The following is a 24057-nucleotide window of genomic DNA, read 5'->3' as shown; positions in this document are numbered from 1 at the left end:
AAATATGGCTAGTCATACCTTAAGCAGAAAAGTCTGCTAACTGTTTCCCCCAACTGAAGTTACTTCATCTCAACAGTCCTATGTGGAAACAGCAATCGATTTTAGTTACTGTCTGCTAAAATCATCTTCCTCTTACAAACAGAAATCTTCATCCTTTTCTGTTTCAGAGTAAATAGTACATACCAGCACTATTTTAAAATAACAAACACTTGATAGAAGAATAAAAACTACATTAAAACACCAAAAAACTCTTAACCATCTCCGTGGAGATGTTGCCTGTGCAACGGCAAAGAGAATGACTGGGGTGGGCGGAGCCTAGGAGGGACTATATGGCCAGCTTTGCTGGGACTCTTTGCCATTTCCTGTTGGGGAAGAGAATATCCCACAAGTAAGGATGACGCCGTGGACCGGACACACCAATGTTGGAGAAAATGGATCCTGCAGTATTTGTAGAATGGATGATATGGTTGTGATATTTTTAGCAAACATCATCACAGCTAAGAAAGGTCTTGATTATCTAAACTTCTCAATACTCAAACATATAACATACGGTTCAGTAAATTCCAGGAAACATGATCTATTATCAACTGTGATAGGAACGGTTAGAGACATATAAATGAGAACGAGAGGGAGGGGCAAGAGGAGTGTCTTACTGTAACAAGCAGAGATAGTGTTAGGGTGGTTCTTATGTTACCTTCAGTCCAGCACTCTCAGCCTCGGAACCTTGGTCCACTCCTGTAATATAAATCCCTAAGGAATATTCATAGCCCCCACGGATCAACAGTCCAAGGGATCTACCCTCTCCAAGGAGCAAGTTCACCTGAGGGAGAAAAGGCAAGAGGTCAGATCCAGTTATGGAACTGTCACATGGTCACCTAGATATGGTAATGTCTAGGCAAACTGGTTAAAAAAAACAAGGCTCTTCACATGTTTTCCTACCAGCCTTGTGTGTCTCCTTTAATGTCTTATGTAATTGACCTTAAAGGGACAGTCTAGTCAAAATTAAACATCCATGATTCAGATAGAGCAGCAATTTTAAGCAACTTTCTAATTTATTTCTATTATCAATGTTTCTTTGTTCTCGTGGTATCTTTATTTGAAAAAGCATGAATGTAAGCATAGGAGCTGGACCATTTTTGGTTCAGCACCTGGGTAGTACTTTCTGATTGGTGTCTAAATGCATCCACCAATCAGCAAGCGCTACCCATGTGCTGAACCAAAAATGGGCCGGCTCCTAAGCTTACATTCAAATAAAGATACCAAGAGAACGAAGAAAAATTGCATCTGAATCATGAAAGTTTAATTTTGACTAGACTATCCCTTTAAAGATGGCTGTATGTGTCTTTCAATAAGACATTACAGTAATAGCATACGTTAGTAACTCAGCATCTTTACAATGTCATTCTGCTGCATTAGAAGATGTCAGGTATTACAAGCACACTTTGTATAAGTAAATAAAACACAAAAAGTTACATTTGATAACACTGTAAAGTTACTGTAAGCTTGCAAAAAGAAGATGACAACTGCGCTACTTACGCCTCCTCTAAGCTGGGTATGGTAAGGTGGAGTGATTTTGTTATCCTACCAATTGTTACTTCTGTTAATGCAGCCTGTAATACCACTGAATGTTTAGTAACAAAGCCTCCCAATGACACGGCTTAAATAACTTAATAATGTAATATGTTTCTTTTTATTTTGCCGTATAAATGCAGAGAACATTGAAAGAATGTTTTGTACACCTTTTGAAAAGGTTAAAATTAGGGGGCATGCAGTTATGGTGCAGTGTGATCAGTGGACGTGCAGTTACGGTGTAGCATGGTCAGTGGACATGCAGTTATGGTGCAGTGTGTTCAGTGGGCGTGCAGTTATGGTGCAGTGTGATCAGTGGACGTGCAGTTACGGTGTAGCATGGTCAGTGGACGTGCAGTTATGGTGCAGTGTGTTCACTGGACGTGCAGTTATGGTGCAGTGTGATCAGTGGACGTGCAGTTACGGTGTAGCATGGTCAGTGGACGTGCAGTTATGGTGTAGTGTGATCAGTGGACGTGCAGTTATGGTGCAGTATGTTCAGTGGACGTGCAGTTATGGTGCAGTGTGTTCAGTGGACGTGCAGTTATGGTGCAGTGTGTTCAGTGGACGTGCCATTATGGTGCAGTGTGTTCAGTGGACGTGCAGTTATGGTTGAGTATGTTCAGTAGATGTGCAGTTGTGGTGCCGTGTATTCAGGGTATGTGCAGTTACGGTGCAGTGGGTTCATCGGGCATGCAGTTACGGTGAAGTGGGTTCAGTGGGCTTGCAGTTATGGTGCAGTGTGTTAAGTGGGTGTGCAGTTATGGTGTAGTATGTTCAGTGGGTGTGCAGTTATGGGCAGTGTGTTCAGTGGACGTGCAGTTATGGTGCAGTATGTTCCGTGGGCATGCAGTTACCGTGCAGTGTGTTGAGTGGACATGCAGTCATGGTGCAGTGTGTTCAGTGGATGTGCAGTTATGGTGCAGTGTGTTCAGTGGCCGTGCAGTTGTGGTGCAGTGTATTCAGGGGGCGTGCAGTTAAAGTGCAGTGGGTTCATCTGGCATGCAGTTACGGTGCAGTGGGTTTAGTAGGCATGCAGTTATGGTGCAGTGGGTTCAGTGAGCGTGCAGTTACAGTGCAGTTATGGTTCAGTGGGTGTGCAGATATGATGTAGAAAGTACATTTAGGGTGTGTAAGCACAGTGTTATTGGTTTAGCAGTTATGCAGTTATGGTAAAGTGGGTTCGGTGGGCGTACAGTTATGGTGCAGTGGGTTTAGTGGGCATGCAGTTTCAGTGCAGTTATGGTTCAGTGGGTGTGTAGATATGATGTAGAAAGTACATGTAGGGTGTGTAAGCACAGTGTTATTGGTTCAGCAGTTATACAGTTATGGTGCAGTGGGTTCGGTAGGCATGTAGTTATGGTGCAGTGGGTTGGGTGGGCGTGCAGTTATGGTGCAGTGGATTCGGTGGGCATGCAGTTACGGTGCAGTGGGTTCAGTGGGCGTGCAGTTTCAGTGCAGTTATGGCTCAGTGGGTGTGCAGATATGATGTAGAAAGTACATTTAGGGTGTGTAAGCACAGTGTTATTGGTTCAGCAGTTATACAGTTATGGTGCTGTGGGTTCGGTGGGCGTGCAGTTATGGTGCAGTGTGTTCAGTGGCCGTGCAGTTGTGGTGCAGTGTATTCAGGGGGTGTGCAGTTACGGTGTAGTGGGTTCATCTGGCATGTAGTTACGGTGCAGTGGGTTTAGTAGGCATGCAGTTATGGTGCAGTGGGCGTGCAGTTACAGTGCAGTTATGGTTCAGTGGGTGTGCAGATATGATGTAGAAAGTACATTTAGGATGTGTAAGCACAGTGTTATTGGTTCAGCAGTTATACAGTTATGGTGCAGTGGGTACGGTGGGCGTGCAGTTACAGTGCAGTTATGGTTCAGTGGGTGTGCAGATATGATGTAGAAAGTACATTTAGGTTGTGTAAGCACAGTGTTATTGGTTCAGCAGTTATACAGTTATGGTGCAGTGGGTTCAATGGGCATGCAGTTACGGTGCAGAGGGTTCAGTGGGCGTGCACTTACGGTGCAGTGGGTTCAGTGGGCGTGCACTTACGGTGCAGTGGGTTCAGTGGGCGTGCACTTATGGTGCAGTGGGTTCAGTGGGCGTGCAGTTATGGTGCAGTATGCTGAGTGAACGTGCAGCTATGGTGCAGTGTCTTCAGTGGACATGCAGTTACGGTGCAGTGTGTTCAGAGGCATGCAGTTACAGTCCAGTGTGTTCAGGGGGCGTGCTGTTATGGTGCCGTGTGTTCAGGGGTCTTATAGTTACGGAGCAGTTAGTTTAGGGGGGCCTGCAGTTACAGTGCAGTATGATCAGTGGACGTGCAGTTACAGTGCAGTATGATCAGTGGACGTGCAGTGACGGTGCAGTGTGTTCAGGGGCGTGCAGTTACTGTGCAGTGTGTTCAGAGGACGTGAAGTTACGGTACAGTGTGTTCCGTGGGCGTGCAGTTACGGTGCAGTGTGTTCAGTGGGCATGTTGTTACGGTGCAGCGTGTTCAGGGGGCGTGCAGTTACTATTTAGTGTGTTCAGTAGGCATGAAGTTACTGTACAGTGTGTTCAGTAGGCATGAAGTTACTGTACAGTGTGTTCCGTGGTCGTGCAGTTATGGTGCAGTGTATTCAGTGGGCATGTTGTTACGGTGCAGTGTGTTCAGGAGCGTGCAGTTACTGTGCAGTGTGTTCAGAGGGCGTGAAGTTACGGTACAGTGTGTTCCGTGGGCGTGCAGTTACGGTGCAGTGTGTTCAGTGGGCATGTTGTTACGGTGCAGTGTGTTCAGTGGGCATGTTGTTACTGTGCAGTGTGTTCAGTGGGCATGTTGTTACGGTGCAGTGTGTTCAGTGGGCATGTTGTTACGGTGCAGTGTGTTCAGGGGGCATGCAGTTACAGTGCAATGTGTTAAGGGGACGTGCAGTTACTGTGCAGTGTGTTCAGTGGACGTGCAGTTACAATGCAGTGTGTCCAATCGACATGCAGTTATGATGTAGTGTGTTCAGTGGGAGTGCAGTTATGGTGTAGTGTGTTCAGTGGAGTGCAATTATGGTGTAGTGTGTTCAGTGGAGTGCAGTTATGGTGCAGTGTGTTCAGTGGACGTGCAGTTATGGTGCAATGTGTTCAGTCAGTGGACGTGCAGTTATGGTGCAGTATGTTCAGTGGGCGTGCAGTTTTGGTGCAGTGTGTTGAGTGGATGCGCAGTTATGGTGCAGTATGTTCCGTGGGCATGTAGTTACCGTGCAGTGTGTTCAGTGGACGTGCAGTTATTGTGCAGTGTGTTCAGTGGACGTACAGTTATGATGCAGTGTATTCAGTGGGCATGTTGCTACGGTGCAGTGTTCAGGAGCGTGCAGTTACTGTGCAGTGTGTTCAGAGGGCGTGAAGTTACAGTACAGTGTGTTCCGTGGGCGCGCAGTTACGGTGCAGTGTGTTCAGTGGGCATGTTTTTACGGTGCAGTGTGTTCAGTGGGCATGTTGTTACAGTGCAGTGTGTTCAGGGGTCATGCAGTTACAGTGCAGTGTGTTCAGTGGACGTGCAGTTATGATGTAGTGTGTTCAGTGGACATGCATTTACAGTGCAGTGTGTTCAGTGGGAGTGCAGTTATGGTGTAGTGTGTTCAGTGGAGTGCAGTTATGGTGCAGTGTGTTCAGTGGATGTGCAGTTATGGTGCAGTGTGTTCAGTGGGCATGCAGTTACGGTGCAATGTGTTCAGTCAGTGGACGTGCAGTTATGGTGCAGTATGTTCAGTGGGCGTGCAGTTTTGGTGCAGTGTGTTGAGTAGACGCGCAGTTATGGTGCATTATGTTCCGTGGGCGTGTAGTTACCGTGCAGTGTGTTCAGTGGACGTCCAATTATTGTGCAGTGAGTTCAGTGGACGTGCAGTTATGATGCAATGTGTTCAGTGGACGTGCAGTTGTGGTGCAGTGTATTCAGGGGGTGTGCAGTTACGGTGCAGTGGGTTCATCGTGCATGCAGTTTTGGAGAAGTGGGTTCAGTGGGTTTGTAGTTATGGTGCAGTGTGTTCAGTGGGCGTACAGTTAGGGTGTAGTGGACATGCAGTTACAGTGCAGTGGCTTCAGTGGGCATACGGTTATGGTGCAGTATGTTCAGTGGATGTGCAGTTGTGGTGCAGTGTGTTCAGGGGGGTGTGCAGTTACGGTGCAGTGGGTTCATCGGGCATGCCGTTTCGGAGAAGTGGGTTCAGTGGGCTTGCAGTTATGGTGCAGTGTGTTCACTGGGCATGTTACGGTGCAGTGTGTTCAGGGGACATGCCGTCACTGTGCAGTGTGTTCAGTGGACATTCAGTTACTTTGCAGTGTGTCCAATGGACGTGCAGTTATGATGTAGTGTGTTCAGTGAACATGCATTTATGGTGTAGTGTGTTTAGTGAGAGTGCAGTTATGGTGCAGTATGTTCAGTGGGCGTGCAGTTATGGTGCAGTGTGTTGAGTGGACGTGCAGTTATGGTGCAGTATGTTCCGTGGGCGTGTAGTTACCGTGCAGTGTGTTCAGTGGACGTGCTGTTATTGTGCAGTGTGTTCATCGGACGTGCAGTTATGGTGCAGTGTGTTCAGTGGACGTGCAGTTGTGGTGCAGTGTATTCAGGGGTTGTGCAGTTATGGTGCAGTGGGTTCATCGGGCATGCAGTTTCGGAGAAGTGTGTTCAGTGGGCTTGCAGTTACAGTGCAGTGTGTTCAGTGGGCGTGCAGTTATGGTACAGTGTGTTCAGTGGCCGTGCAGTTGTGGTGCGGTGTACTCAGGGGGTGTGCAGTTACAGTGCAGTGGGTTCATCGGGCATGCAGTTACATTGAAGTGGGTTCAGTGGGCGTGAGGTTACAGATCAGTGTATTCATGGGGTATGCAGTTACGGTGCAGTGGGTTCAGTGGGCATGCAGTTATGGTGCAGTGTGTTCAGTGGGTGTGCAGTTACGGTGCAGTGTGTTCAGGGGGTGTGCAGTTACGGTGCAGTGGGTTCATCAGGCATGCAGTTACATTATCAGTGAGCGTGAGGTTACGGTGCAGTGTATTCAGTGGGTATGCAGTCACGGTGCAGTGGGTTCATCTGGCATGCAGTTAAATTGAAGTGGGTTCAGTGGGCGTTCAGCTATAGTGAAGTTACGGTACAGTGTGTTCCGTGGGCGTGCAGTTACGGTGCAGTGTGTTCAGTGGGCATGTTATGGTGCAGGGTGTTCTGGGGGCGTGCATTTACAGTGCAGTGTGTTAAGGGGACGTGCAGTTACTGTGCAGTGTGTTCAGTGGACGTGCAGTTACTATGCAGTGTGTTCAATGGACATGCAGTTATGATGCAGTGTGTTGAATGGACGTGCATTTATGGTGCAGTGTGTTCAGTGTGTGTGCAGTTATGGTGTAGTGTGTTCAGTGGAGTGCATTTATGGTGCAGTGTGTTCAGTGGATGTGCAGTTATGGTGCAGTGTGTTCAGTGGGCGTGCAGTTACGGTGCAATGTGTTCAGTCAGTGGACGTGCAGTATGTTCAGTGGGCGTGCAGTTATGGTGCAGTGTGTTGAGTGGACGTGCAGTTATGGTGCAGTGTGTTCAGTGGACGTGCAGTTATGGTTGAGTATGTTCAGTAGATGTGCAGTTATGGTGCAATGTGTTCAGTCAGTTGACGTGCAGTTATGGTGCAGTATGTTCAGTGGACGTGCAGTTATGGTGCAGTGTGTTCAGTGGACGTGCAGTTATGGTGCAGTGTGTTCAGTGGACGTGCAGTTATGGTGCAGTGTGTTCAGTGGACGTGCCGTTATGGTGCAGTGTGTTCAGTGGACGTGCAGTTATGGTTGAGTATGTTCAGTAGATGTGCAGTTGTGGTGCCGTGTTTTCAGGGTATGTGCAGTTACGGTGCAGTGGGTTCATCGGGCATGCAGTTACGATGAAGTGGGTTCAGTGGGCTTGCAGTTATGGTGCAGTGTGTTAAGTGGGTGTGCAGTTACGGTGTAGTATGTTCAGTGGGTTTGCAGTTATGGGCAGTGTGTTCAGTGGACGTGCAGTTATGGTGCAGTATGTTCCGTGGGCATGCAGTTACCGTGCGGTGTGTTGAGTGGACATGCAGTCATGGTGCAGTGTGTTCAGTGGATGTGCAGTTATGGTGCAGTGTGTTCAGTGGCCGTGCAGTTGTGGTGCAGTGTATTCAGGGGGTGTGCAGTTAAGGTGTAGTGGGTTCATCTGGCATGCAGTTACGGTGCAGTGGGTTTAGTAGGCATGCAGTTATGGTGCAGTGGGTTCAGTGGGCGTGCAGTTACAGTGCAGTTATGGTTCAGTGGGTGTGCAGATATGATGTAGAAAGTACATTTAGGGTGTGTAAGCACAGTGTTATTGGTTTAGCAGTTATGCAGTTATGGTAAAGTGGGTTCGGTGGGCGTGCAGTTATGGTGCAGTGGGTTTAGTGGGCATGCAGTTTCAGTGCAGTTATGGTTCAGTGGGTGTGCAGATATGATGTAGAAAGTACATGTAGGGTGTGTAAGCACAGTGTTATTGGTTCAGCAGTTATACAGTTATGGTGCAGTGGGTTCGGTAGGCATGCAGTTATGGTGCAGTGGGTTGGGTGGGCGTGCAGTTATGGTGCAGTGGATTCGGTGGGCATGCAGTTACGGTGCAGTGGGTTCAGTGGGCGTGCAGTTTCAGTGCAGTTATGGCTCAGTGGGTGTGCAGATATGATGTAGAAAGTACATTTAGGTTGTGTAAGCACAGTGTTATTGGTTCAGCAGTTATACAGTTATGGTGCTGTGGGTTCGGTGGGCGTGCAGTTGTGGTGCAGTGTATTCAGGGGGCATGCAGTTATGGTGCAGTGGGCGTGCAGTTACAGTGCAGTTATGGTTCAGTGGGTGTGCAGATATGATGTAGAAAGTACATTTAGGTTGTGTAAGCACAGTGTTATTGGTTCAGCAGTTATACAGTTATATTGCAGTGGGTTCGGTGGGCGTGCAGTTACAGTGCAGTTATGGTTCAGTGGGTGTGCAGATATGATGTAGAAAGTACATTTAGGTTGTGTAAGCACAGTGTTATTGGTTCAGCAGTTATACAGTTATGGTGCAGTGGGTTCAATGGGCGTGCAGTTACGGTGCAGAGGGTTCAGTGGGCGTGCACTTACGGTGCAGTGGGTTCAGTGGGCGTGCAGTTACGGTGCAGTGGGTTCAGTGGGCGTGCAGTTACGGTGCAGTGGGTTCAGTGGGCGTGCACTTACGGTGCAGTGGGTTCAGTGGGCGTGCACTTACGGTGCAGTGGGTTCAGTGGGCATGCACTTACGGTGCAGTGAGTTCAGTGGGCGTGCACTTACGGTGCAGTGGGTTCAGTGGGCGTGCACTTACGGTGCAGTGGGTTCAGTGGGCGTGCACTTACGGTGCAGTGAGTTCAGTGGGCGTGCACTTACGGTGCAGTGGGTTCAGTGGGCATGCACTTACGGTGCAGTGGGTTCAGTGGGCATGCACTTACGGTGCAGTGAGTTCAGTGGGCGTGCAGTTTCAGTGCAGTGGGTTCAGTGGGCGTGCACTTACGGTGCAGTGGGTTCAGTGGGCATGCACTTACGGTGCAGTGAGTTCAGTGGGCGTGCACTTACGGTGCAGTGGGTTCAGTGGGCGTGCACTTACGGTGCAGTGGGTTCAGTGGGCGTGCACTTACGGTGCAGTGAGTTCAGTGGGCGTGCACTTACGGTGCAGTGGGTTCAGTGGGCATGCACTTACGGTGCAGTGGGTTCAGTGGGCATGCACTTACGGTGCAGTGAGTTCAGTGGGCGTGCAGTTTCAGTGCAGTTATGGTTTATTGGGTGTGCAGATATGATGTAGTGAGGTATACAAACATAGAGGTGAAAACTGTCACTCACTTTGCATTCTGCCGACTCCAGATAGTAGCCGTTGCTTCCCCGGCTTAAGCGTGTGCAGCACCTGGAAGAATCCCTGGTGCACACCGCACATAAAAGCACAAGAAGCAATATCCAGAGAACAGAGGCACAGAAGCATGGTAGTAAGAACAGCAAAAATCTTAGCTTGGGTAACGGTGTGGATAAAACTTCACGTTTATTAGCAGACTTGTTTAAAACTTACAATACACCGGACATGCTGAGGAAGATAGCTATCTTTGAAAAAGCGCCAGAACGGGTAAAACGCGTCACTTGACGTAGGAACCTGTCCTGTTTGTACCTACACTCCTCCTCCGCATGTCCGGTGTATTGTAAGTTTTATCCACACCGTTACCCAAGCTAAGATTGTTGCCGTTCTTACTGCCATGCCTCTGTTCTACTTGTGCCTTTATGATGTAGGGAGTACGTTTAGGGTACACTCACTTTTCTCTCATCACCATCCTCCAGCAGCTGGAGATGACTCCTCTTATCCTGCTCAGGGGCACCTACTGTAGGGCTGTGTGTCAGTTGAGGTCTTCCCGGCGGGGAGACACTGCGGCCCTGTGGGTCCACCCAGGTGAATATGTGACTGGATACGTGGCCCCCAGGGATTCGTCCTGATGACTGTACTGAAAGGACCAGCTTCTGAGAGCCGCGAAGAGCCTAGAGGAGACGGTAGGGAACATTATGTGTAAAGAGCCATTAGATTTATAAAGCTAAAAACAACTCATTATGTCACAGAAACATCTAATGCAGAATTAACCAACCTAAGGCATAGGGGACAAAAGGCAAACGCACTCCCCATTAATACTACTCTACCTAACCCGATCTGCAACATCCAGAGTGTGCCTCGCCTCTGCAGATGGATCCTTGGTGTGGGTTAAGTTATATGTAGATTTATAACATTGTTTTCATCAAAAAATAGCTCATGTTGAGGTTTGTTTACATATAAAAATTTATTAAAAGGGACATTAAACGACCATAAAATACAGTAGAATTGAATAACTGACAAATAAACAATAAAAATACAATGCAATAGCACATTTGAAATAAGCAGTAGAATATTGTCTAGCACATTTCAAAGTTAATCTATTTTCCCTCCCCCTGTGTCATGTGACAGCCAACAGCCAATCACAAATGCATATATGTATTCACCTAGGTTGTAAGTTCCCACGGGAATAGGGCCCTCAATCCCCCCTGTATTTGTCTGTAAAATGTTGTCTTTTATCGTATTGTTTCTCCATTACCCATAGGAAGCGCTGCAGAATCTGTTGGCGCTTTATAAATAAAGAATAATTATAATTCACTGTACACTTTTGCACATGCTCAGTAGGAGCTGGAGCCTCAGAGAGTGTGCATATACAAATAATGTGCAAGTTAATGAAAGTATAGTGGAAAGCTTCTTAAAACTGCTGCTTTATCTGAATCATGAAACTTTAATTTTGACTTTAGAGGAATAGTCAACACTAATACAAATGTGTGGGCTAGAAGCTCACTGGCTGTAAGTAAAACTCTCCAAGCCTTATTGGTAGACAGTGGCAAGCAACACGAATAAGGAGGAAATGTGGTGGGGGCGGGGGGTTTCTAAGGACATAAGGTTAAGAATTAAAACAAAACATTTCTATATATTTTTAAACCTCTTTTGGATGGAACAAATGATAAGATCGATATCCCATTAAACAATACCCTAAAACAACAAAAGCAAGCGCAGGGAGCAAGAATGTGCGTGTAGACATGGCGTCCCCCAGTACTTAAGAGCACTTAGCACTATTTGCATCTGTTTATACTTTACAGAATCATTGCAATATGTATTATCCATCACTTTAAAATGAGTTTTCCTTTTTAACTTTCATTGTACTGGGTCCATTACTTCTCGTCACAGCCCCACAAGGGGGCTGTGGTCTATACAGGAAGGCAAAGAAGGAGCTTTAAAAGACATTCGGTCAAAATTGAAATGCAGATAGATGATTACATCTTTTTCTCTGCATGTGAAGCATAGCTAGATATTCTCAGTGCACCAGCATTTTACATACTGCAGCTGCTCAGAGCAACAGTGGGGCTTGTATCAGGTCAGCAATTAATACATTGCTTCATTACCAGATGGTACAAGCACCTAAGGCTTCTGAGAGAGTACTGTGTTTAAAATGCTGGTGCATGGTGCATACTTAAATATACATTTTAAACAGCTATAGCTTTTATTAGAAGCATTATTACTAATACACGTATATTACAAAATGTTTCTATTCAAAGCTGAAATATATCCATGTGGATTCCAATATTGGCTAGAATTCCCTTTACTTTTGAACTGGTTGCTAGGAGACACCAGTCAGTTTCTTGCCCATGTTCAGTAGAGGACGTTTGCTGCAAAAATCGTGTGACAGTAGAACTTAAGTTTATAATGGTTGCTCCCTTATTTCAGAGGCTGCACTGAGAATATCTAAGTGCTAATTTTGCAAGAAAACAAGTAAGTTGTTTGTGTATTTTAACACATTCTGTCTTTTTTATGCTTACTTTAACATATTTTTATAAAGGAGCGCTGTTTCAAATCCCCTTAATGCCAGTGCAATAGCAGCAAAGCACTAATGTGACCTAGCTGAGCACATCTAGTGCGCCAATGACAACAGGCATATGTATGTAGCACACCAATTAGCAGCGGCCTGCATAGGTATGCTTTTCAATAAAGAATAGCAAAAGAACTAAGCAAAAACATAAATTATGCTTACCTGATAATTTCATTTCCATCTGTGGGAGGAGAGTCCACGGCTTCATTCATTACTTGTGGGAATTAAGAACCTGGGCACCAGGAGGAGGCAAAGACACCCCAGCCAAAGGCTTAAATACCTTCCCCACTCCCCTCATCCCCCAGTCATTCTGCCAAGGGAACAATGAACAGTAGGAGAAATATCAGGGTATAAATGGTGCCAGAAAAACAAAAATAAATTTAGGTCCGCCCACCGGAGAAACAGGCGGGAGCCGAGGACTCTCCTCCCACAGATGAAAATGAAATTATCAGGTAAGCATAATTTATGTTTTCCATCTTAATGGGAGGACAGTCCACGGCTTCATTCATTACTTGTGGGAAACAAATACCCAAGCTCTAGAGGACACTGAATGAAAAAAACAGGAGGGCAAAAAGAGGCGGACCCTAATCTGAGGGCACCACAGCCTGCAAAACCTTTCTCCCAAAAGCTGCTTCCGCTGAAGCAAAGACATCAAATTTGTAAAATTTAGCAAAAGTATGTAAGGAGGACCAAGTAGCCGCCTTACAAATCTGCTTCATAGAGGCCTCATTCTTAAAGGTTCATGAAGAAGCCACAGCCCTAGTGGAGTGAGCCGTAATCCTCTGAGGAGGCTTATGTCCCGCTGTCTCATAGGCCAAGCGAATAATGCTCCTCAACCAAAAAGATAGGGAAGTGGAAGAGGCCCTCTGCCCCTTGCACTTCCCCGAATACACCACAAATAAAGACGAAGTCTGTCTGAATTCTTTCATGGCCTGAAGATAGAACTTCAAGGCTCGAACCACATCCAAATAATGAAGCAACCTTTCCTTTGAAGAAGAAGGGTTAGGACACAAGGAAGGAACTACTATCTCCTGATTGATGTTACGATTCGAAACAACCTTGGGAAGAAATCCCAACCCAGTGCGAAGAACAGCCTTATCGGCGTGAAAAAACAGGTAAGGAGGCTCACATTGCAAGGCCGCCAACTCAGAGACTCTGCGTGCCGATGCAATAGACAGTGGGAATAGAACCTTCCAGAAGAGAATTTTAATGTCAAGCGAATGCATAGGCTCAAACGGAGCCCTCTGCAAAATCTTAGGTACCAAGTTTAAGCTCCAAGGGGGAGCGAAATTTCTAAAGACAGGCCTGATCCTAGACAGAGCCTGAACAGAGGACTGAATATCAGGAAGCTCCACAAGCTTCTTGTGTAACAGTACAAATAAAGCCGAAATCTGTTCCTTTAAGGAACTGGCGGCAAGTCCCTTCTCCAACCCATCCTGGAGGAAGGACAGGATCCTGGATACCCTAATCTTGTGCCAGGGATTTCCACGTTCCTCACACCAGGACAAGTAGGTCCTCCACACCTTATGATAGATGCGACAAGTGACCGGCTTCCTGGCTTGAATGAGAGTATCAATCACTCTCTCAGAAAAACCTCTCTCGGCTAAGCGTTCAATCTCCACGCAGTCAGCCTCAGAGAATCGAGATTTTGATGTAGAAAGGGACCCTGAACCAGCAGATCTCTGTGACAAGGTAACCTCCATGGAGGAGACGATGACATCCCCACCAGATCCGCAAACCACATCCTCCGCAGCCATGACGGAGCAATTAGAATAGCCGAAGCTTGCTCCTGCTTGATGCGGGCCTCTACTCGAGGTAGGAGTGGCAATGGTGCAAATATGTAGACTAGGTTGAAATCCCAAGGCACCGCTAAAGCATTTATCAGCTCTGACTGGGGATCCCTGGACCGTGACCCATATCTGGGTAGCTTGAAGTTGAGTCTGGACGCCATGAGATCTATCTCTGGCGTCTCCCATCTGATGCAGATCTCCGCAAACACCTTGGGATGGAGATACCATTCCCCCGGATTAAACGATTGTCTGCTGAGAAAAAACGCTTCCAGTTGTCCACACCAGGGAAGTGAATCGCTGACAGCAAGCAGTTGTGGGTCTTCGCCCACTCCAGAATCTGAGATACTTCTCTCATCGCTAGGGAGCTTCTCGTTCCCCCCTGATGGTTGATGTAAGCCACCGAGGTAATGTTGTCCGACTGGAATCTGATGAATCGGGACAACCCCACAAGGGGCCAGTTCCAGAATATTGATTGGGAGAAGTGACTCCTCTCGAGTCCACCTGACCTGTGCCTTCCTGGCACCCCAAAAAGCTTCCCATCCTGACAGACTTGCTTCCGTGGTCACAATCTCCCAGGATAGTCTCAAGAAGGATGTCCCCTGGGACAGTTAGCCCGGAAAGATCCACCAAGAGAGGTATTTCCTCGTTCGGTTGTCCAGAGAGATCTGTTGGGATAGGTCTGAGTGATCGCCGTTCCATTGTCTCAACATGCACAACTGAAGAGGTCTGAGATGGAACCTGGCGAATGGAATGACTACTATGCTGGATACCATGAGCCCAATCACCTCCATACACCGGGCCACAGATGGCCTTGAGAAGGTCTGAAGGGCAAGACAGCTGGACGCAATCTTGCAACATCTCAGATCTGTCAGGAATATCTTCATAGATATGGAATCTATTATCGTGCCCAGGAATTCCACTCTGTTTCTGGGAACCAGGGAACTCTTTTCTACATTTATCTTCCCTCCATGGGATCGAAGGAGAAGCAGAAGAGCCCTCGAATGGTCTTCTGCAAAACTGTAGGACGGAGCCTGGACCAGGATGTCGTCCAGATAAGGTGCCACTGCAATACCGCTGGCTCTTGCCACCATGAGCAGTGCTCCCAGAACCTTCATAAAGACTCTTGGGGCAGTCGCCAGGCCGAATGGTAGGGCAACAAACTGAAAGTGTTGGTCCAGAAATGCAAATCTTAGGAACCTGAAGCGATCCTTGAGGATTGGCACGTGAAGGTAAGCATCCTTCAAATCTATTGTAGTCATGAACTGTCCCTCTTGCACTAGGGGCAGAATAGACCTGATGGTCTCCATCTTGAACGATGGGACCGACAGAAACTTGTTTAGGCACTTTAGGTCTAGAATCGGACAAAACGTGCTCTCCTTCTTTGGGACCACGAAAAGTTTTAAATAATACCGCAGACCTCTTTGCGCCAGAGGTACTGGTACAATTATTCAGAGAGAGGAGAGATCCCTTACGCACTCTAGAAAGGCGTCTCTCTTCTCTGGTCTTGATGATAGGTTTGATAGGAGGAATCTGCCCCTGGGCGCATGAGTCTTGAACCCTATCCTGTAACCCTGGGTAATGACCTCCAGAACCCAAGGGTCCTGAACGTCACTCATCCAAGCCTCCGCAAAAGAGATAGCCTGCCCCCTACGTGATCCAGAGATGGATGGGGGGCCGCCCCTTCATGCCAATTTTGTCTCGGCTGGCTTCTTGCTCTGCTTGGCTTTGTTCCAAGTTTGAGCTGGTTTCCAAGATCCCTTGGACTGCTCGGTTTTAGCAGCAGGTTGCTGGCGTTGGGACTTGTCCGAACGAAAGGGATGAAAAGTAGACCCCTTAGGCTTATTCTTCTTATCCTGCGGTAGGAAATAGAGTACAGGCCTGGACCAAAAAGAACTTTCCCCTGAAACGGGAGGGATAGTAATCTAGACTTGGAAGTCATGTCAGCAGACCACAACTTTAACCACAGAGCCCTATGGGCTAGAACAGAAAAACCTGATGTCTTGGCATTCAGGCGAATAATCTGCATATTTGCATCACATATGAATGAATTAGCTACCCTTAAGGCCTTAATTCGTTCCTGTATCTCCTCGAGGGGAGTCTCCACCTCGACCATAGCTGACAGAGCGTCACACCAGTAGGTAGCAGCTCCAGCCACTGCAGCGATAATAATATTAGCCATCTTAATGGGGACCGGGAAGGTCTGAGGCAGCACCCTGTCCTCGTAAACCCTATCTAGCTTAGGGATCGAAGGTTCCTCCGGTAGTTTCGGTTCTGGAACCTCTAATGTAGCAAGCACCTCTTTCAACGAAAAGCACAAATGCTTCATCTTAAACTTAAAGTCTGGCTCCTCCGCAGCCGGAGGTCTAGATGTCGCTGATTCCGACCCAGAAAGAGTGTCCTCCGAAGAGTCAGAGTCGTCTTCATCAGCGGATAATCTATCAGAGACATCCAACGGAGTAGATGACCCCTGGGATGGATAGCTATGTTTCACCTTTCGCTTGCGTTTATCAGGGCGTGGTAAGGCATTGAAGGCCACAGAGACCGCCGTTTGTAACTGCTCAGCGAAATCTGGCAGCCAAAGGGCCCCTCCCGCGGGAGGATTAGTAGTGTCCTGGGGAGCTGCATGTGTAATCGGAGATTAATGTAGGGAACGCACCTCGCAGGACAGAGAACCATCAGAGGTGGACGGCTCAGTTGTACTAAATATCTTATTCTTTTTAGATATTGCAATTTTATCAAAGCATGTGGAACATAGTTGAGCAGGCAGATCAACCGGAACCTCCTCACAATAAACACAGGTATTAGATTTGGTTAACAAGGGAGTAACTTTTAACATATCAGAGTCCTCCATAGCTTGCGCTTTCATTACAGACTAGATAGAAATTAAATGGCACCTTTATACCCCAATGGCCGGGGCACTCACCACCTCCTATGACCCGGACCATAGAGAAAAGGCTTTGTCTCCTGCAACCGCCGGTCAAGAAAGAGGAAGTTAAAGAGGCCACACCTGGTCACATGGAGTGCCATGCAGGACTGCCCCTGCACTAAGAAGAAAAAGCACCAAAAAGGGCAGCGTCGCTATCTCTCTAAGGAAACCTGGCTGTTCACACACTGACAGAGCCTCATCTCACACAAGCCACAGCATTAAACACAATAAAGAATATTATGTATAACCCCCCCCCCCCGTTCAATAATCACCTTTCCGAGGATATTAACCCTTGATTCTATACAGATAAAAGCAGACACACTGTGTCTTCTTGCGTTATCAAATGTGTATAAATGAAACGATCTTACCAGAATCTACACCGTGGAACAGGAACATGGCCTTTCAAGTGTGACAGGGTAGTAGCATCGCTCCTGACATGGACTTGAGTGCAGAAAGCAGGCAGTGAAACTTGTCAACGCTGATTGCTTATGGAGCTGTTAATCTGAGTCGGGATGGTTTTGCAGAAAGACTCTCCCTGCATCTCCGGACTCTAACTTTCACCCATGCTCTCACTGAGAGGCTAAGAGGACTACTTAAAACTCCAGTCCCATTCCAAAGAGTACTACCCTCCATAAGAGACTACTCCGAATCGTCCGACACTTCTCTGACAAACCTCCCATGACGAAAGGCAAAGAATGACTGGGGATGAGGGGAGTGGGGGAGGTATTTAAGCCTTTGGCTGGGGTGTCTTTGCCTCCTCCTGGTGGCCAGGTTCTTAATTCCCACAAGTAATGAATGAAGGCGTGGACTCTCCTCCCATTAAGAGGGAAATAGGTAACAGAAGTCTCTTAAAACTGCTGCTTTGTCTGATCCATGAAAGTTTAATTTTTACTTTTATGTCTCTTCTAGTCTCAGTTTAATTCATAGATTCACCAGAACTTTGCAAATATACATAAACACCTACAGTAATACATATGTATATGTTTTTATACCCTACACCAGCTTTAGATAAAACTGGCAAAAGTTGTAGCGGCATTAATGGTCAGATGGGCACCCAGAGCAGCAGGGCATGCAGGGAAGCAAGAGGCTAATGGTCAGATGGGCACCCAGAGCAGCAGGGCATGCAGGGCAGCAGATGACTAATGGTAAGACGGCACTCAGAGCAGCAGGGCATGCTGGGAAGCAGAGGACTAATGGTCAGACGGGCACCCAGATCAGCAGGGCATGCAGGGAAGCAGAGGACTAATGGTCAGACGGGCATCCAGATCAGCAGGGCATGCAGGGAAGCAGAGGACTAATGGTCAGACGGGCACCCAGATCAGCAGGGCATGCAGGGAAGCAAATGACTAATGGTCAGACGGGCACCCAGAGCAGCAGGGCATGCAGGGAAGCAAATGACTAATGGTCAGACGCGCACCCAGAGCAGCAGGGAAGCAAATGACTAATGGTCAGATGGACACCCAGATCAGCAGGGCATGCAGGGAAGCAAAGGACTAATGGTCAGACGGGCACCCAGAGCAGCAGGGCATACAGGGAAGCAAAGGACTAATGGTCAGATGGGCACCCAGAGCAGCAGGGCATGCAGGGTAGCAGAGGACTAATGGTCAGATAGCACCCAGAGCGGCAGGGCATGCAGGGTAGCAGAGGACTAATGGTCAGATGGGCACCCAGGGCAGCAGAGGACTAATGGTCAGACGGGCACCCAAAAAAGCAGGGAATGCAGGGAAGTAAAGGGCTAATGGTCAGACGGGCACCCAGAGCAGCAGGGCAGCAGTGGACTAATGGTCAGACAGGAACCCAGAGCAGCAGGGCATGCAGGGCAGCAGTGGACTAATGGTCAGACGGGAACCCAGAGCAGCAGAGCAGTAGAGGACTAATGGTCAGACGGGCACCCAGAGCAGCAGGGCATGTAGGGAAGCAAAGGACTAATGGTCAGATTGCACCCAGAGCAGCAGGGCATGCAGGGAAGCAAAGGACTAATGATCAGACGGGCACCCAGAGCAGCAGGGCATGCAGGGAAGCAAAGGACTAATGGTCAGACGGGCACACAGAGCAGCAGGGCATGCAAGGAAGCAGAGGACTAATGGTCAGACGGGCACCCAAAAAAGCAGGGAATGCAGGGAAGTAAAGGGCTAATGGTCAGACGGGCACCCAGAGCAGCAGGGCATGCAGGGCAGCAGTGGACTAATGGTCAGACGGGAACCCAGAGCAGCAGAGCAGTAGAGGACTAATGGTCAGACGGGCACCCAGAGCAGCAGGGCATGTAGGGAAGCAAAGGACTAATGGTCAGACGGGCACCGAGAGCAGCAGGGCATGCAGGGAAGCAAAGGACTAATGGTCAGATGGGCACTGAGAGCAGCAGGGCATGCAGGGAAGCAAAGGACTAATGGTCAGACGGGCACACAGAGCAGCAGGGCATGTAAGGAAGCAGAGGACTAATGGTCAGACAGGCACCCAGAGCAGCAGGGCATGCAGGGCAGCAGTGGGCTAATGGTCAGGCGGGCACCCAGAGCAGCAGGGCATGTAGGGAAGCAAAGGACTAATGGTCAGACGGGCACCGAGAGCAGCAGGGCATGTAAGGAAGCAGAGGACTAATGGTCAGACGGGCACCCAGAGCAGCAGGGCATGTAGGGAAGCAAAGGACTAATGGTCAGACAGGCACCCAGAGCAGCAGGGCATGCAGGGCAGCAGAGGACTAATGGTCAGATGGGCACCCAGAGCAGTAGGGCATGCAGGGAAGAAAAGGACTAATAATCAGACGGGCACCCAGAGCAGCAGGGGGCATGCAGGGAAGCAAAGGACTAATGGTCAGATGGGCACACAGAGCAGCAGGGCATGTAAGGAAGCAGAGGACTAATGGTCAGACGGGCACCCAGAGCAGCAGGGCATGTAGGGAAGCAAAGGACTAACGGTCAGACAGGCACCCAGAGCAGCAGGGCATGCAGGGCAGCAGAGGACTAATGGTCAGATGGGCACCCAGAGCAGTAGGGCATGCAGGGAAGCAAAGGACTAATGGTCAGACGGGCACCCAGAGCAGCAGGGCATGCAGGGAAGCAAAGGACTAATGGTCAGATGGGCACCCAGAGCAGCAGGGCATGCAGGGTAGCAGAGGACTAATGGTCAGACGGCCACCCAGAGCAGCAGGGGGCATGCAGGGAAGCAAAGGACTAATGGTCAGACGGGCACCCAGAGCAGCAGGGCATGCAGAGGACTAATGGTCAGATGGGCACCCAGCGCAGCAGGGCAGCAGAGGAATAGTGGTCAGACGGGCACCCAGAGCAGCAGGGCATGCAGGGAAGCAAAGGACTAATGGTCAGACGGGCACCCAGAGCAGAAGGGCATGCAGGGAAGCAAAGGAATGGTCAGATGGGCACCCAGAGCAGAAGGGCATGCAGGGAAGCAAAGGAATGGTCAGATGGGCACCCAGAACAGCAGGGAAGCAAAGGACTAATCGTCAGATGGGCACCCAGAGCAGAAGGGCATGCAGGGAAGCAAAGGACTAACGGTCAGACAGGCACCCAAAGGACCAGCTGAACAGCAGGACAAATGGTCAGACGGGCTCCCAGAGGACCAGCTGAAAAGCAGGACAAATGGTCAGACGGGCACCCAGAGGACCAGCTGAACAGCAGGACAAATGGTCAGACGGGCTCCCAGAGGACCAGCTGAAAAGCAGGACAAATGGTCAGACGGGCACCCAGAGGACCAGCTGAACAGCAGGACAAATGGTCAGATGGGCACCCAGAGGACCAGCTGAACAGCAGGACAAATGGTCAGATGGGCACCCAGAGAAACAGGGCATGCAGAGAAGCAAAGGACCTGGTAACATAGTAACATAGTAGATAAGGTTGAAAAAAAGACTGAAGTCCATTGAGTTCAACCTATACAAATCTAAAATACTTACAAAAAGCTCCAGTTAAAGGGATACTAACCCCTCATTTTTTCTTTCATGATTCAGATAGAGCATGCAATTTTAAGCAACTTTCTAATTTACTCCTATTATCAATTTTTCTTTGTTCTCATGTTATCTTGATTTGAAAAAGTAGTAATAAAAGGTTAGGAGCCGACCCATTTTTTAGTTCAGCACCTTGGTAGAGCTGCTGATTGGTTTGCTACATTTAGCCACAAATCAGCAAGTTCTACCCATGTGCTGAACAAAAAATGGTCTGGCTCTAAAACTTACAGTACTGCTTTTTCAAATCAAGATAGCATAAGAACAAAGAAAAATTGATAATAGGAGTAAATTAGAAAGGTGCTTAAAATCTCATGCTCTATCTGAATCATGAAATAAAAAAATTGGGTTTAGTATCCCTTTAAGCTTAAATAACCTCATTAAAATGTGACCCATTTAATATTAGCAATCATATCCATGAATTTTGTTTGTATACAGAAACTTATCCAGACTATTTTTAAATGTATCTATGGTATTGGCATTCACTACCTCCTTTGGTAATGAGTTCCACAATTTTATTGCTCTCACAGTGAAAAAACGTTTCCGTTGCAGGAGATTAAATCTCCTTTCCTCCAACCTTAAATTATGACCTCTTGTCAGAAACAATTTTCTTGGAATAAACAGAGCTTCTGCCATCTCTGTATATGGGCCTTGAATATATTTATATAAAGTAATCATGTCACCTCTCAAGCGCCTTTTTTCTAAAGAAAACAGACCCAGTTTGGCTAGCCTCTCCTCATAGGTTAATTTCTCCAATCCCCTTATTAGCTTTGTGGCCCTTCTCTGAACTTTTTCTAGTTCTGCAATATCTTTTTTAGCAATTGGTCCCCAGAACTGCACTCCAAACTCAAGGTGAGGTCTTACCAGGGCTTTATATAATGACAGAATTATGCTTTCCTCCCTTGAATCAATGCCTCTTTTAATACATGCTAGTATCTTATTAGCCTTTGAAGCCGCTGCCCTGCATTGTGCACCCATTTTTAGCTTGTTATCTATTACTACTCCCAAATCCCTTTCCTCCTGTGTTTGGCTAAGTCTTGTCCCATTTAAAAAATACGTAGCCTGCTTATTTTTACTTCCAAAATGTAGAACCTTGCATTTTTCCGTATTAAATCTCATTTTCCATTCACTTGCCCATAGTTCTAATTTTAGCAAATCCCTTTGTAAAGACAGTTCGTCCTGCTCTGACCTTTTGACCTTACTTAACTTAGTATCATCTGCAAAAATAGAGATGTCGCTATTTAATCCTTGCTCCAAGTCATTTATAAAAATATTAAAAAGAACAGGGCCCAGTACTGATCCCTGGGGGACGCCACTGATTACCTTTGTCCAATCTGAGTATGATCCATTTACTACTACTCGTTGCTCCCTATCTTTTATCCAGTTATTTATCCATGAGCTAACATTTTCAGCTATTCCCAGTCCCTTAATTTTGTGCATTAATCTCTCATGTGGCACTGTATCAAATGCCTTTGCAAAATCTAAGTATATCACATCCACTGATTCCCCTTTATCTATATTTTTACTTACTTCCTCGTAGAATCTAATTAGATAAGTTTGACATGATCTATTTCTCCTAAAGCCATGCTGATTAGAACTCATAATCTTGTTTACACGAATATGCTCATCAATATAATCCCTTATAATCCCTTCAAATATCTTCCCCACTATTGATGTCAGACTAACTGGTCTATAGCTTCCTGGATCATCCCTGCTTCCCTTTTTGAAGAGTGGCACCACATCAGCTTTACGCCAATCCTGGGGTACCATGCCTGAGGATAATGAGTCTTGAAAAATTAAGAGTAAAGGTTTGTCTATAACAGTGCTAAGTTCCCTTAACACCCTTGGGTGTATTCCATCTGGGCCTGGAGTTTTATTTACCTTAATATTTTCCAGTTTTTTTCTGATATCCTCTAAACAAAACCCAGTTAGTGGTATGGACTGGCATGTTCTATTATGTTCAAAAGTATCATTCAATGGTTCCTCTCTTGTGTATACTGAAGAAAAAAACTGGTGTGGGATTGCTAGCTACAGGGTGAGCCCATACACAGTGACAGTCACATTACTAGGACAAACAGATTCATTACCCAGCTGAGTAGTAGATTCAATATTAAAGATATTTTTTGAACATAGAAATTGGCAGATTGGCACAAGCACAATAAAGTAAATGCAGTACTAACTTTAGCTTGTAGCTAGTGTTACAAGTACAAGCCAGCAGCAGCATAATAAAGATTTAATTGCTTTCTCTACTTCCCTCTCTTTTTTTTCTATCTAATTAATCTCCCCTCTCTCATCTCATCTTGACAGAAGACACTGGCAAAGCAATAAATCAGCAAATGGACTAAGGGTTTAAGGGGCATTTTTTTTCTTTTGTGATGCAGATTGGACATGTGATTTTAAACAACTTTCCAATTCACTTCTATTATCTAATTTATTTTGTTCTCTTGATACACTTTGTTGAAAAATATACCTAGATAGGTTCAGGAGCTGTTGATTGGTGGCTGCATATATATGCCTCACCCAATGCATTCAGCTAACTCAGTAGTGCACTGCTGCTTGTTCAACAAAGAAAACAAAGAAATAATAGACGTAAATTGGCATATAAAATTGTACGTTCTATCTGAATCGGGAAGGAAACGTTTTGGGTTTCATGATTCAGAATAAACTGACAGGCAGGGACCTTTATCACACTTGTGAAACATTTCCCAAAATGAACAAAGCTTATTGGCCAACACAGGAAGTCAGTGAGTGAATCACTTGTCGTCTGCAGAGAGAGGTTTAACAAATTCATCAACACATTTTCTTTGTTGCATTAATTGGTTTGTTTTGTTTTCCGCTAACGAGTTTTTGGATGAATGCAATGAATACTTATTGGATCCATTCAAAACCTAATGCACACGTCTATTAAACACTAATAGCTCCGCTGATAGGGCTTAAATAGAGCCATTCGGAAATGTGTCAAGCGTATTCCCTGTAACCTGAAAACAAATATAGAGAAAGCAATCTAAGTCCTAAAACACTATAAAGCATCAAAAATGTTTTTAAATATGTCCCTTCCTTGGATACTATAATCAATCACTCACAAGAAATGGAGGGCTAGATTACAAGTGGCGCTCTAACTTTTGTGCACAAGTGATATTGTTTTTTATTGTTTTTTACCCACATGGTAAACACTTTCGCTCAAGCACTCGTCGGATTAGCGTGACTGAAGAACCAAGTAAAGGGTGGTGAGTAAAAAAAAATTGTTGCAGAAAACACAACATAAATACATTTAAAAGTACAGTTACACTTATAAACACTGATAAAAATCATTTTTAAAAAGTTATAAAAAAAGGTATAAGGGCTCAAAGATATATAGATACAAATGTCTAAATATTATTAAATATGTAATACTGTGTTTGTTCACTGTAAATATTTTACATTC

General features: G+C 46.6%; 1 protein-coding gene across 1 annotated transcript in view; it reads right to left on the bottom strand.

Annotated features, from left to right (window-relative positions):
• Positions 1–24057, bottom strand: part of WHRN (whirlin) — a 345573-nt gene that overhangs the window by 240598 nt on the left and 80918 nt on the right. Inside the window, 2 exon segments of the mRNA XM_053695486.1 lie at positions 695–820; positions 9852–10070. Coding sequence (XP_053551461.1) covers positions 695–820; positions 9852–10070 — 345 coding nt within the window.

This window comes from Bombina bombina, chromosome 12, assembly GCF_027579735.1.
Source record: "Bombina bombina isolate aBomBom1 chromosome 12, aBomBom1.pri, whole genome shotgun sequence".
In the NCBI taxonomy this organism is placed as follows: domain Eukaryota; kingdom Metazoa; phylum Chordata; class Amphibia; order Anura; family Bombinatoridae; genus Bombina; species Bombina bombina.
Note: the sequence above shows the minus strand (reverse complement) of the source record. Positions and strands in the feature narration are given on the sequence as shown.